This window comes from Suillus subalutaceus (assembly GCF_016647625.1).
Source record: "Suillus subalutaceus strain FC151 chromosome Unknown DFJ58scaffold_43, whole genome shotgun sequence".
Classification (NCBI taxonomy): domain Eukaryota; kingdom Fungi; phylum Basidiomycota; class Agaricomycetes; order Boletales; family Suillaceae; genus Suillus; species Suillus subalutaceus.
Window position 1 is genome coordinate 1 of NW_024540292.1, and position 13,641 is coordinate 13,641.

The window sequence follows — 13,641 nt, forward strand, 5'->3', positions numbered from 1 at the left end:
TTGGGATATGATATAGACTGCATAGCATATATTGTAAGCTGTGAGGTGGACACGAGGATAATGTATGGGAAACGTACCAGCTTAGAATTCCAGTGCTGTCCTGACCTATATGCACATTGTCTTGGTGTCAAGACGTTGAGACTTTCTAAAAAAACATATCATGATAAGGGATATTTTGGACTTTGTTGTTAGATGAAAGTTGGGACGGAGGTATGCCCTTTAGTTGATTATTCGCCTATCGTTGAAAGGTAGGAGACATCGACGATAAAGCCCAGCCAGAAATTTGAAGACACACCGCTTGGGTTGAGGTCGCCATGAATTTTCCAGGTGGACAATGAATGATGCTTGTTCAGTTATAGCTCGCTGCGGGTATGGAACCTGAAGAATGGGAAACAGATATGAGAGGACTGGCGGGACGGGGATATCAGAGCAGTATGGACCATAGCGTTGTCTCCGGACGGGAAGAAAGTGGTGAGGACGGTAGAATAAGGTTGTGGGACATCGACACTGGCGAATTCATCGCGAAATGGACGGGATACAGAATCAGTGTGGTCCCTGCTGGATCAAGATTGTCGACGAGTGGTGAGCAGATTCATCGATGGGACTGCAAGACAGTGGAACGTGGCTCAGTCCAGTCATCGAGATTGGTACAACATGTGTATGCAGTTATCTACTCACCAAACACAGGCCATGTTTACAACCGGTGGATAAGATGGGCCCCCATATGACGAGCACCATGCAGGCACCCTGTTGGTCTTCCCCAATCGTTTGATAGCCTACGACAACCACCGATTAAAGACCGCTTTGAGCACTGGATGGTGCTACATAACCTTGAAACTGTGGTCTTGCCCGAGAATATCAATAGGCAGGAATGTAATAAGTTGCTAGGATGCAGGGGACTCCTCGGCGAGCATGTCATCGAATGGGGAAAAAGTATGGGTACTGGGAATATAGTCAGTATATCCATCTCGAACTCCGAATTCGCCGAATGAGCTTGCAGTTGTCCAGCAGCTCGACAGCGAGGCCGCTGCTGCTTTGATAGGACACCTCACGGTGGGCCACACAGGTATCGGTACCAACAATAAATGTAGTGTAGTCAATATCAACTACCCCGACGTGTTCGTCGCACAAAAACACGCTTCTGTAGATTAAATACAAGCCATGAACAGGCCGGCGTTCAGCACGAAGCATGTAGGACATGGGATACGATCCACAAGGAAACCGTACGAAGAACCACGACCGGTGAAAGAGACCAGGGAGTCAGCTGCCAGTGAAAAGTTGATTTGGTGACCAGAAAAGGGCTTTCGGGTCCGTTGAAAAAGGTTTTTCGGTCATAGCATGTGGGTGAATGGGAAGAATTATTCTTCATCTCGTGAACGAGACGGCTGGCAGCGAGGGAAGGCAGTAGGGTGGATGGGGGTGCAGGTTGCTCTTCCCGGATTGGAGATGCGAACAACAGTTACGAAACTCATGCTGCGCAAAATATTAAGGTGGATGAAAACAGGAGCCGCAGGATTAGTTACCAGTGTGGGGGATTGTGCGCAGGATGGAGACTCGGATGGAGACGACAGCAGCCATTTCGTTGGTTGGACCCTTTGTTGAAGCGTGAAATAAAAACTCACACACCCAAATGTCTGATCACCGGTATCTATATATGGTTGGACCGCCATGAATGTTAATATTATTATGACATTGGCAGACCAACAAGATCACGTCCGCATAACCAGCAGCCAGTGCAATGAGACAGGTACCGCCCTGCCAAATTCCCGATAGACAGAATCTGTCGCTATGTGATTTATCATGCGGCCAACAAGCGGCCACTGTCGCAGTAGATTAGTATCAGGATGCGCTGGTGGAGAATCAACTGATTGGCGCTTGCCATGCTTGCGAATTACTGGTAACCGGTTAATGTTGCCCGTTCCATCAAACCTACTGGTTCAATGTTCTCGCGTTCAGTTCACTGGAAGTCTGAGCTGATATCTACGTTTACCCAGGCCATCGTGCCTTGCGGTGCGCGTTCACTTCACAACTTACAGCATATTCTGTGCAGGGGGAGCCCCCAACCCTTATTTTCGTCATTTTTGATCATCAGTCGCATTACCGTGACATCATTCCAGCTATCTTATATTGATAGGAGTGATCCCTATTACTCGTCCAAAAATTCGGACCACCGCTCTAAGTGAGAGACTGAAGTTTGGCCTCAAATGGAGGCTGGTTCGTCTACTAGTGTGCTCAAGCGCAGGCTTGTGGCAATCAGGAGTGCTGGCTGCGCTGCCGCCGCCGAGCTTGCAGAGCCGCCTGATATTCGAGATGCCAAATATTGAGCACCTTGTTGTTGACTATATAAAGGTGCCGAGATCTATCTCAGGAATCTGAATGAACGACGAGAAGATGCCGTTCTTGGAAAGAGTAAAATTTGAGATGGTTGGCATGAGGGCTTCTTGCAATTGGGGTTGTAGAGGCCCGCGGTCAACACGTGGTATGGTGCTATCCTCAATCAGGCCCAGGAGTCTTTTTCTTTGTTATCCTTAAGCTTTGCGTTTTTTTTCGCCGGTCTAGATTTGTCAGTCATTAACATCTTGGTTTCAGACCCTTTTGATTACCTTACTCGACACTTAAGGTTTCTATCACCCTTCGCCAACTTCGGCCAACCGGTAAATTCCTACAGCACGAACAGCGATGTGATGTAATGTACTTGTACTACTTACATGTTTAGCTCCCGAGTTCCGATGTCACTCAGGCACGTAGTACGTATAGGATAGTCCCACTCATCTGCATCAGCAAGGGTGGCACGTATAAAACGACCTACGTGAACGGTGGACTATTGGGGTATGCCTCACAACAGGGCATTCGCACACCCGGAGATGCGATGGGATACTGGGGGGTCCTTAAGACTAGAGCGTATTGTCCTATATAGAGTACATATCTGCAAAGGACAGAAATTGAAAAAAGTACCTCGTCAGCTCATTCAACAGAGTCTGAAAGCACGTGGAATAACATAAGCGATTATGTAATGGAGAGAAAGAAGGTTGCCAACTTGCACATATTGTGCCTGTCCCAAAATTAGCCTGGCCAAGATACCCATCTATGCTCACATAAGCTCAGGTACCTAAGTACATTGATGACAGCTCCTAGTCGCTCAACTTCAGCGAGGAGGTCCCACGTGTAGGGTCACACCCGCCTGCAACTCACCTTTTTCATCTTAGGCCAAAAGTCGCATCAAGGCCAGTAAAACTCTCACGTCAGAACACCAACTTAACATTTACTAGGACAAGGTTTCTGCCGACTCGAACGCAGATTTCGGTGCAATTTCATGACCGCCCAGGTGATTTGGCGTAGATGTGATTGCTCGACAGGTGGGACTTAAATTTAATTCAGATTTCGGTGCTTTTTCATCTTAGGCCAAAAGTCGCATCAAGGCCAGTAAAACTCTCACGTCAGAACACCAACTTAACATTTACTAGGACAAGGTTTCTGCCGACTCGAACGCAGATTTCGGTGCAATTTCATGACCGCCCAGGTGATTTGGCGTAGATGTGATTGCTCGACAGGTGGGACTTAAATTTAATTATGCTATCACACTTGAAGGCCTGATCAGTCAATGGTGGTGCAACATTGTATGGACTCCTCGTTGAATTCTCAGCTGATGCCGAAAGTTGAGTTCCAAGGATGAGGCTGCTGCAGGGCCCTGGCAGAAGTTTGGCCGCACAAGCTTTGAAGCTTTGTACTAGGATCCTCAGCACGGGCTAGAGTAAGTGATTAAGTATGGATGATAACCGTAACTATTCGGCAGCGCAACATGACATCAGCTACTAAACGGCAGGTTCACCGACAGGTCTTCTTCAGCGCTCGCTGGTTCTCACCACGTGGCAAGTAAAGTTACCACCGCCAAGGTACATTCGACTGTTGGTTATGTAAAATGGTATGAAAAGAGTCCATACACCATTCCGAGCGTGCTTTGTTCACCATGAAACGTTTCAACCATGTCAGATTAACGATTTCTTCAGGCGACGTAAGACCGCGGACCTTCTCTTTAGATCATTTCACGATAATAAATTTCACAGATATCGGTACTGGACATTTTTCGTTTGCTGCGATGGGGTATAGTATAAAGATACGGGGGAAACCCATTCTCCCCTATAACAAACTTGCCTTTCCCATTCCACAACTTGAAGATGTCTGCTTCAACACCACAAAAATCAACAGCACTTGGCAATTATAGTTTTGCGCATGATGCGCCAACCCCCCAAAGCAACCAGCACAATAGCGGTGTCAGCTCTCAGGCTAGTCCGGCGATGGGAAGCAACGAATGTGCATTCCAAATGTATGCCCTCTGTCACCATTTATTTTTCACATAATGAGCCCCGTACACAGGCTGGGTCCAAACAACTACAGTTCATCTGCGTCCTTGCAACACATTGCGACCACGTCGGACTCGGATGTGCATGCTGTCGTCCATATGCATATGATGGCAAGTCCCAAGTTAGTACGCTCCTTATCATCCTTATATAAATATATTAACATGAGCAGCATCGCCCCATGGGCGTCAGACAGTCCATCGAGCAGAAATGCTGTCTCGCATGGTTTCCCGCATAATTCACCAATCCCTCACGATATAGGAGGTGCTGGGTCCAGGACCTCCGGTCATCCAGCTACGGGAAATGTCTACATGTCTTCACATGCATCCTCGTATACCTTTCGTCACTTATTTGTTCATATTCGCCCTCATGCTCATACACAGGCTGGGACCGATCAGCCACACTTCGCCCATGTCCTCGCAATGCAATATGACTGTCTCGGATATGCATTCCGTCGTACCTATGATGGCAAACCCCAAGTTAGTGCGCTCCTTACCTTCCTTACATAAGTCTAACAACACGAGTAGCGTTGCCTTGTGGACACCAGGCAATTTCGGGACTACTGTCTTGCTTAGCCCCTCGCAAAGTGTGCTATATCCTCACGATCTAGAAGGCGTGAACTCCAGTTTTCAGCACCCTCCGATCCAGTCGGAGCCACCAATCAATCAACCATCTCCCCTCCCCCGTGCCTGCCGGTGGGTACATAACAATGCGTGTTGCGGATATGAAGGAACCTTGGAAGATTTAAAACAGCATTGGCATGACAGCCATCTTCCTGGATGCCAAGATGCGATGATGCGGTGCCAATGGGAACACTGCGTGTACCATAGGCGAGGTGATCCCTCAATTAACGTCATGCTGCGCTCCTCCGTGTGGCGGCATATATCTGAAGTTCATTTGATGCATCGGAGGAATAACTAGACACTAACTGTATTTTACTCTGTTTGGACAAGTTGCACGGGCACAACTCGCCTGATTTTCTGTAACAATATCAGTGTACTAGACTAGCCTAACGCAGACAGGACACACATTAATGTACTTATATATGATAGGAACACCTACGACGGGTGAAAATTTCATACCTGCACATGGCGTGAGATTCCATCCTTATATCTTGCTGACTTTGCATGATTCGACACGACGAGACTGGATTTCATTTTGCCATGCGAATAATACGACGATCGTAACGGCACTCGGCCGCGCCAAACACCGACACCTATTTTGTAAGTTTGATTTGAATGATCCTCTCTACTACTACCCTCAATATCATACTTTTGTCTTGGAACAGACGGCAATGTCTATCAATCCTGCAGGTATAGTTGCTGGAGCCAATTGGTGATGAGTCGCCCATCTGAGTGCACTTAGCAGCTGACATGCCGGTATTCAACCCCTCGATTGTAATTTCTCCAACCTTGTTCACAAATCAGCTAGCTGGTGTGTCCATAGTGCTAACCAATCTTCTGTGCGAATCATTTGTGCTTAAAACTTCTCGCAACCAGAGCTAACGTTCTCCCCGGGTACTAGTGCCTTTACCAAGAACCACTAACTTTACTAGTAATAGCTTGGGCGCGACTTCTTAAAAGTCCTGCTGAAAGCCACGCAAACATATGCAGACGAGATTTGATTTGAATCCGGCAGTCTAGAACAAAATCGGTGAGTTCATGAAGAGGCGAAATTCGAATGGTACTGATTTGAATCTTTGCAGGCGCAAAAAGATGATGGCAAGGAGGGACGTGCCATGACGATTTAACAGCGAGGGACGTGTGCGAGATGTCTAGACTTGGACTCGTGACTGCTCCTTACATGACTTGTTCAGGTGATGGCTCATTGCGAGTATGGAACCTGAAGAGTGAGAAATAGGTAGGCGGGACGGCTATGAACCATGGGGTTGTCTTCGGACAGGAACTTGAAGAAGGTGGGTAGTGGAAGTGGGGACGGTGGAGTGAAGTCGTGGGACATCGACACTGGCAAATTCATCGCGAAATGGATGCCGGAGTCAAGTGGTGAGCGGATGAGTCTGTGTGGAGAACGGAGATAATCGATAATCCTCGGTCCAATCGAGATTAGGTGCGACTTTGATCGGACTGTGTCGTCACCGCCACTGCACGCGATTGGCTATATATGGTAAATACTAATAGTTGGCATGACACACTTGGCACGTACAACATACTATGTCTTTCCCCAGGCTTGTGGCAATCCCGGCGCCTGTGTCACATGGGCATACCGTCTCCGGAGTCTGCTGATCGTCTTTCAAGCGCGTGGCGATGCATGACACTTACAAATATATCACCCTTAGTACTGGTAGCTATGACCAACTGCGGAGCCAAACTTCTTTTTCAAAGAGGGTCATAATGTCAGACTACCATCCACCAACCGACCTTGAAGAAGTTGTTAACTCAGAGATCAAGTAAGTGTCCCGAGTTCATTACTGAGCACTATCATTGACTCTTTGACATGGTTTGTTCGCGCTGTGTATGACAGAGAGTGGCACTTCCGTGAGTTGAGAGTATGAGTGTCAATCTCTTAGTTGCTGAAAATTGTGTGCAGATATCTACTTCCATCAGCGCAACGCTGATCAGCATCAGGCTGCATTGGATTTGCGTGATGCTGTCCTTCGTCTAAGGCGTGATGGAGCGTTCGTCGCTGTGCCATTATTTCGTGTGAACACCGATCCTATCGGCCCCCATCCAGTTGGTAAGTGCCTATCATACCCTTCCTGGAAATAAATCATTTCCAAGTCGATCCCAGGCTCATACGAGATCTGGGTCCCTTCGACCTCGTTTCCCTCCGTATTTTCGTACCTTTGTATGAACAGGGGTGATCTAAGGTATTTCTTTATTTCTTCTCAGTCAAGTTGACTCATCACCTCATTGCAACCAAATTGCAAAGCATACTCGTGCACCCACTGACCCGTGAAGCGGTAATTCATTTGCTTAGTGAGCATTTGATTAACTGACCGATGCGTGGCGCGGGCACCTTTACAGAGAACGTGAGTACAGATCATTGCCGGTGTAACACACCTGACAGTGACCTCCCAGAGACCATGAACTCCGGAATGCGTGGATTGGCCCTCCATTCCCTCTTGATCTGTCTGCTCTCCCGGTGAAGACTGAAGAGTTACCCATACAATACCCGAGTCTGAGTGAGTTTATTACGACGAGCACATTCTTGCAACCATACTCACCGAACCCACAGAGCTCGGCTACTCTGCACCAGAACCTGAGTTTACCCTTGATCAGCGCCGTCGCATCGGTGCCAACCTCGAGCGCATCCTAAAGGGCGAGAAGGAAGCTGCCAAGGCTCCCATGAATTAACAATTTGGGCCATCTGCGCGATTGGAGTCGTTAGTTCTACATATGACCTGTGGATGTGTTGTATGCATATTTAGCTATGATGTTTGTATATTCTGGTATAAACGGTACGCAGACGAATGAACTTATGTTAGATTCGGTGACTATTTCCAAAGGCATGACTCACATTACCGCCGTTCCATGTCCAATCATTTCAATGTCACCTACTAGTACTGCTGCTGCTGTTCCGATCTCGCTCTTCCTTTGACATACAACTAGTGTGCGGTTTCCCGACACCTGAAACTACCAGAAGACTCCAGGCCATTCTATTGTGACTTATATTGGCCCAGTCCGAGTCAGCGTCATAGAAAGTCGCCCGTCATAAAGTTACTCGTCATCTTCTCAACGCGACCACATCTACATCCTCGAGCTCTGCAAAATGTCACGGCCAGCAAAACGTGGTACTCCTAGCACGATCGTTATCAAGCTTGGCGAGTACTAGTAGTATCCCCACCCCACCTCCCGCAGATGTGTAATCTGTAAAACCCTGTAGGAACATCCTCCATCGTCCACGAAGAAACACACCAGCCCCTCCTATCCATACTTTCTGCGGTCGTCGAGACCGTTATTAGTCTGCGCAGCCATGGACACAAAGTGGTGCTCGTCAGTTCTGGGGCTATTGGAGTTGGATTGAGGACGATGGATATCCCACAGAGACCAAAAAGCCTATCTAAAAAGCAGGTGTGTCTTCCTTCTGCATCTTCTGAGATTAGGACTGATTAACGGAAGGCTTTGGCAGCGATAGGACAAGGACGCCTCATTGCACTATGGGACAATCTCTTCGGGCAGTTTGATCAGCGAACCGCTCAGGTTCTGCTAACAAGAGGAGATATATCCGATGTAAGATACTTTCCGCGGACGCCCTGTTCAAGCATTGAACACATCCCAGCGCACACGATATTTGAACGCTGTCAATACACTAAACGAACTTTTGTCGATGGGCGTGGTGCCCATCGTGAACGAAAACGACACCATATCTGTCAGCGTAAGTGTCTACTACAGATATCTTGAATAGCAACACGGGCTAACTGTCCGCAGGAAATTAAATTTGGCGACAATGACACGTTGTCTGCTATTACGAGTTCTATGATTCATGCCGATTACCTGTTCCTGCTTACAGACGTCGATGGTCTATATACATCCAACCCACGAAAAGATCCTTCCGCGAAAAAGCTTGATGTGGTCATCTCTGTTGCTGCTATCCGAGCACAAGGTACGGATCCAGATCGGATACAGTAATGATTTGGTTGTTCCTAACCCTATTCCTCCAGTCAGCACATCGACGCTAGGATCTAGCCTTGGAACCGGCGGAATGGAAACAAAACTAATCGCTGCTGAAATTGCAACTGGTGCTGGCGTAACAACTGTTATCGCATCCAGCAAACAGCCTTCAGTGATTGTCGATATCATCGACTACTACACAGCACTGAAGGGCACGTCAGTACCCACTTCAGGTACTGCTAGCCCGATCGCTCCACAAAAGCTTAATCAGGCCGATTTGGATGAAGTTGCCGCATCCCTCAGTTGGCCAAGGCCTCCACATACGGTCTTTAAGCCTGCCCTGATTCCCATGCGGGACCTGAAGGCATGGACGAGCCATACCCTTTATCCAGCAGGTAGCGTGATCATTGACTCCGGGGCACATGCCGTATTGTCTCGTCGAGAATCTGGTGGCCGCCTGCTGCCAGCTGGGGTGCTCGGAGTTCGAGGTTCATTTGCCTCTGGCCAAGCAGTTCGTATATTAGCCCAGCGCAGTACTGAAGGAGTTCAAGTTGAGGCCAAGGAAGTTGCACAAATGCCATATTCCAACGTGGCCGCAACGACACCATGCACGCCGGTCCTAGAACCCGGGGCGTCAGTGACGGCCTCAGTCACATCCCTTGTTCCACTCTCGCGTTCTGGGTCGTCGGCATCTTTATCAGATGATATGATATCTGATTCTCAGACGATTACGGACGATGAGATCCCTTTGATCGAGAAGATGGACGAATGCGAAATCTGGGATTGTGTAGAAGTGGGACGGGGCTTAGCAAACTACAATTCTGCGCAGATATCGCGTGTGAGGGGCCTAAACAGGTGGGTTCTTCGTTTCTGGTTTTCGTCGTGTTTTCATTCAGCTGTCTTCAGCGCCCGCATAGCTCATATCCTTGGCTATGCAGACACAGAATATGTTGTAGAAAATATCACTATTAGAGTGTCTTCTTGATGTGGCGGTGTAGATGTAGATTATTTGTGCTGCACAAACAAGATCATTTTATCGACATTTTTTTAGTGTCAGTCGGCTGTGTCACGGTTCACCCAATTGCAACAGTCACCCTTTTCTTCTTCTTCACCCTGTTCTATGTTATAAAGCCATCCAGCAATTTTATAAATTATGTATCACGGAAATTCTATCAGACTTCTTGCGGGTATGTCCATCTGGCACCAGTACTTTCCTTCCGCTGATTTTGGCTCTCTAGGCAATAGTCACCCAGAGCTCGCCCATGCCGTGGCCGAGCGGTGAGCTGCCGCTTTAAATGATGCAGCAAAACAGCCCACGGACTAGTGATTCACCCACATAGGCTTGGAGTGCCCCTCACGCCATGCATGCCCAAAAAATTCTCCAACGGCGAGATAAACGTCAAGATCTCCGAATCCGTCCGGGAAGAAGACGTTTTCATCATCCAGTCAGGGTGTAGCGATGTGAACGACAACTTGATGGAACTCCTGATCCTTATATCCGCGTGCAAAACTGCTTCCGCCCGTCGCATCACCGCTGTGATTCCGTGTTTCCCGTATGCCCGAATGGACAAAAAGGATGAGTCTAGAGCACCAATAACAGCGAAATTGGTTGCAAACATGCTTGTCAGCGCGGGATGTGATCACGTCATTACTATGGATCTGCATGCTAGCCAGATACAGGGATTTTTCGACATTCCAGTGGACAATCTTTTCTCAGAGCCTTTGATGGTGTCTTACATCAAGAGGCACATCGATGGGTGGCAAGATGGTATTGTTGTCAGTCCCGATGCCGGTGGAGCCAAGAGGTCCGTGTTATTTTGTTTCGGGGGATTGACGTCAGTTTCACTGCTTAGCTGCGGATAGGGTCACTGCAATGGCAGACAAACTTGGCATTGAATTCGCCCTTATACACCGGAAACGTGATGGGAAGTCTCAAAATGCTCCAGAACGCATGGAGCTTCTAGTAGGAGATGTTCGAGATAAGGAATCACCTGCTTCTTATAGTCTATTCGAAACCTTATTGATGCTTACCCCAGGTGGCTATTTTGGTGGATGACATGATTGATACTGGCCACACGCTCACACTCGCTGCTCGGACGCTGCATGAGAAGGGCGCCAAAACTATTTACGTTCTTATTTCGCACGGTGCGTGTGTTATGTAGAATGCAATTACCAATCATCTGATGAGGATCCCTGAAGGACTCTTCGCCGAAGCCCACATGGCTTCTTTGAATAGCCTTCCTATAGAGCAGCTTGTGGTGAGTCGTTCATGGCTTTTATTGTGCTGCTAATATGCCTTGCAGGTCACAAATACCGTTCCGCAAAACGAGCACAAGGAACAATTTCCGAAATTAATAGCGCTGGACATTAGTTCTACTATCGCTGAAAGCATACGTCGCACACACAACGGTGAAAGTATTAGCCTCCTATTTGGTGAATGGTCCGAAGGCAGGGGTCTTGACATCATCATTTAGTTTATTTCCTCGCTCCGGATCCTCCAGTGTCAGTACATACTTGCATCCTAGAAACGACACAGTACATTACCAGTTCCTGACTCCTCCGCGTGCGACTGCGATCCTTGCAACTCCGATGCATTGCGAGGCTTGTTCTGGCGGAAGCTCCGCGGCTACCCACGATCCAACACTGGCCAAGTGGAGTAGGGGACTGCGCAACAAGTACCACCACTGGTCTTTTTCTCATTCCCATCGGCGTTCACATGGATATTTGTGATCCTGAGTCTAAGCCGAAACAAATTGTGTGAAGACGAGCATCGAGTGTGAGTTAGATCGCTCAAGTATTTAAGCAGAGAATACATTTCAAGCGTTCATCTCGTCTTAAGCCAATATCTCTCTCATGCCAACGATGACCCAAAGACTCACGTTTACTACTGCCAGCATTCAGAATCTCGTCATTTCCAACCCAACTGACGCACTCTACTATGAGGTGTTAACCCCTGAGTGGGAGTCACATCAGACGAAAGTGCGCCGACTGGACACTCGCACAGACCGCTATGACACTGTCGGCAACATCCGAAACCAGTCAGGCAAACCCGTCGCAGTCAGCATGTATAACGGAGAGTTCATAAACGAGGCATTATGGTTGCGGAAAATCAAGGGTCAAGGCCAACAGAGGTATGGTCATCTTTGTGATGCTGGACGATTGTTTTACTATATTGTGCAGTCGATGGGAATTTGATGACGGCGAGGGAAACTATTTCTCTTGGACTATAGCAGGTTCCAATTTGGAGGTTAGGAAATAGCACAGCGATATTTCTACGGTGTAGCTGACAAGTGACAGCTTCGCAGCCTTGATGAGGGTGGAGCGCAAAGTTCGAACCCCATAGCAACATTCTATCCCCACAAGCGCTACGCCGTTGTAGGGATGATATCGCAACATGCATTTTTGGAGATCGAGTCATCTGTGGTGGATTCCCTGGATACAGTACTAGGTGCGGTATGCTGAAGCGACGAAGTGAATACGCTAACGATGGAGCAGTTTCTCTACTCGTCCTTGCGCGGAAACGGAGAAGAAAGCACAGTCTTTAGAGCAGGAACTCTGAGACGCTTGGACATTTTTAACTAGAATCCACACTATTAGCGCACTTACGAGGCAGTTAATAAAGGCAAATTTGTCTTCACCTTTTTGGTTCCCTCCATCCATCATCCAACGAATCTTTAATCAAGAAATCATACCAGAACTTCGCGAGAGGGGCGGTACTGAGGTGCCACAAAGCGTGTGCATCGATGATGCGACCCCACGGAGGGAAGTCGAAAAGCTCTAGAGCAGTTGCAGCCGTCGTGAGAGCGGCAAAGGCTACAACCTTATATGCGTATGGTGGTCTGTACGTTCTTGATTTGAAAGGAAAGCGTTGAATGAGGGGTAATGATACGGGAAGGGCATATAGCAGCCACAGCAGATTATGCGTGATGCCAACAGTAAGGTTAAATGCCATATTATAGGTGTAGTCAAACCGCGGTAGAATGCTGAGATAGGTGATGTGGGTAAGGTAAGCTACAATGCAGATGGACGACCATAGGAGGTGTACGGGGGTGCGCTGAATACGGCCATCCTCACACGAACGGGTGGGGTATTGATTAAAGAGCCGTAGAACCGTGTGATACAGGGAATATAAGATGACAAGAGCAGCAGAGAAGTAATCCAGTTTTTCTGTGTTTGGCAAATCTTCAAGGAGTCAATAAGTAAACGTGATCACACATAATTTGAGGGCAGACCTCTTGTGTGAAACACTGCGGACCAGAGCCAGGCGTTAATGCTCACTATAGCCCATGTTAAGTAGTAAGATCGCATCGGATGGTTGCTTGGCATTCTACTGCGAATCTGGCGCCATCCTTGGATATGATAGTACATATTCCACAGTGAGAACGCGACAGAGGCTGGCTCTTGCATTCCGAAGAGCCGCCAAAAAGGCCACTTTCCATGATATTGATGTATAGTCGAACTTCCACGGATTGCGATATCTGTGAGCATGTGCATGCACTGGTACTTGCAGTCGTCTGTACACGTCCAACGCGTCAGTCTGAGCGCAAGTGAAAGCGTCGTTGAGGATGACAATGGTCCCCATAACACGCAGATACGCAGTTCTGAAAATTTGATGATCTGTCACCGGAGGAAGCAGCGACAAAAACGATAAATGGAAGGGTTGCTAACACCCAGCGATACGCACGCAACATGATGGCAAGAGCTAGGCAAGA

At 48.0% G+C, this 13,641-nt stretch overlaps 6 protein-coding genes across 6 annotated transcripts; 5 read left to right on the plus strand and 1 right to left on the minus strand.

The window, feature by feature from the left end:
- Positions 1-4,021: 4,021 nt before the first annotated feature.
- On the plus strand, positions 4,022-5,444 carry DFJ58DRAFT_336726 (uncharacterized protein). Its single transcript, XM_041379916.1, has 6 exons — positions 4,022-4,324; positions 4,375-4,482; positions 4,531-4,689; positions 4,742-4,837; positions 4,886-5,053; positions 5,101-5,444. The coding sequence occupies exons 1-6, from the start codon at positions 4,176-4,178 to the stop codon at positions 5,120-5,122; spliced, it is 702 nt and encodes a 233-aa protein (XP_041244618.1). The 5' UTR covers positions 4,022-4,175; the 3' UTR covers positions 5,123-5,444.
- A 1,079-nt stretch (positions 5,445-6,523) lies between these two features.
- Positions 6,524-7,837, plus strand: DFJ58DRAFT_784154 (DOPA-like domain-containing protein). Its single transcript, XM_041389940.1, has 8 exons — positions 6,524-6,765; positions 6,840-6,853; positions 6,906-7,052; positions 7,107-7,185; positions 7,248-7,278; positions 7,343-7,347; positions 7,397-7,500; positions 7,554-7,837. Exons 1-8 carry the CDS (start codon positions 6,623-6,625, stop codon positions 7,670-7,672), a joined length of 642 nt encoding a protein of 213 aa, XP_041244619.1. The 5' UTR covers positions 6,524-6,622; the 3' UTR covers positions 7,673-7,837.
- DFJ58DRAFT_784159 (Aspartate/glutamate/uridylate kinase) lies at positions 7,821-9,984 on the plus strand. The gene is made up of 7 exons (XM_041389941.1): positions 7,821-8,139; positions 8,202-8,389; positions 8,438-8,548; positions 8,598-8,693; positions 8,747-8,921; positions 8,980-9,784; positions 9,836-9,984. Exons 1-7 carry the CDS (start codon positions 8,088-8,090, stop codon positions 9,912-9,914), a joined length of 1,506 nt encoding a protein of 501 aa, XP_041244620.1. The 5' UTR covers positions 7,821-8,087; the 3' UTR covers positions 9,915-9,984.
- On the plus strand, positions 9,985-11,640 carry DFJ58DRAFT_784165 (phosphoribosyltransferase-like protein). Its single transcript, XM_041389942.1, has 7 exons — positions 9,985-10,116; positions 10,168-10,207; positions 10,270-10,734; positions 10,793-10,911; positions 10,964-11,074; positions 11,129-11,187; positions 11,233-11,640. Exons 1-7 carry the CDS (start codon positions 10,083-10,085, stop codon positions 11,401-11,403), a joined length of 999 nt encoding a protein of 332 aa, XP_041244621.1. The 5' UTR covers positions 9,985-10,082; the 3' UTR covers positions 11,404-11,640.
- Positions 11,641-11,791: 151 nt separating this feature from the next.
- Positions 11,792-12,474, plus strand: DFJ58DRAFT_727064 (uncharacterized protein; the record flags this gene model as incomplete). The annotated part of the gene is made up of 4 exons (XM_041385438.1): positions 11,792-12,060; positions 12,110-12,176; positions 12,227-12,377; positions 12,425-12,474. The coding sequence occupies 4 exons, from the start codon at positions 11,792-11,794 to the stop codon at positions 12,472-12,474; spliced, it is 537 nt and encodes a 178-aa protein (XP_041244622.1).
- DFJ58DRAFT_905912 (Per1-like protein) lies at positions 12,054-13,620 on the minus strand (the record flags this gene model as incomplete). The annotated part of the gene is made up of 4 exons (XM_041394983.1): positions 12,054-12,507; positions 12,568-13,111; positions 13,162-13,466; positions 13,517-13,620. The coding sequence occupies 4 exons, from the start codon at positions 13,618-13,620 to the stop codon at positions 12,504-12,506; spliced, it is 957 nt and encodes a 318-aa protein (XP_041244623.1). The 3' UTR covers positions 12,054-12,503.
- Between the last annotated feature and the right edge of the window lie 21 nt (positions 13,621-13,641).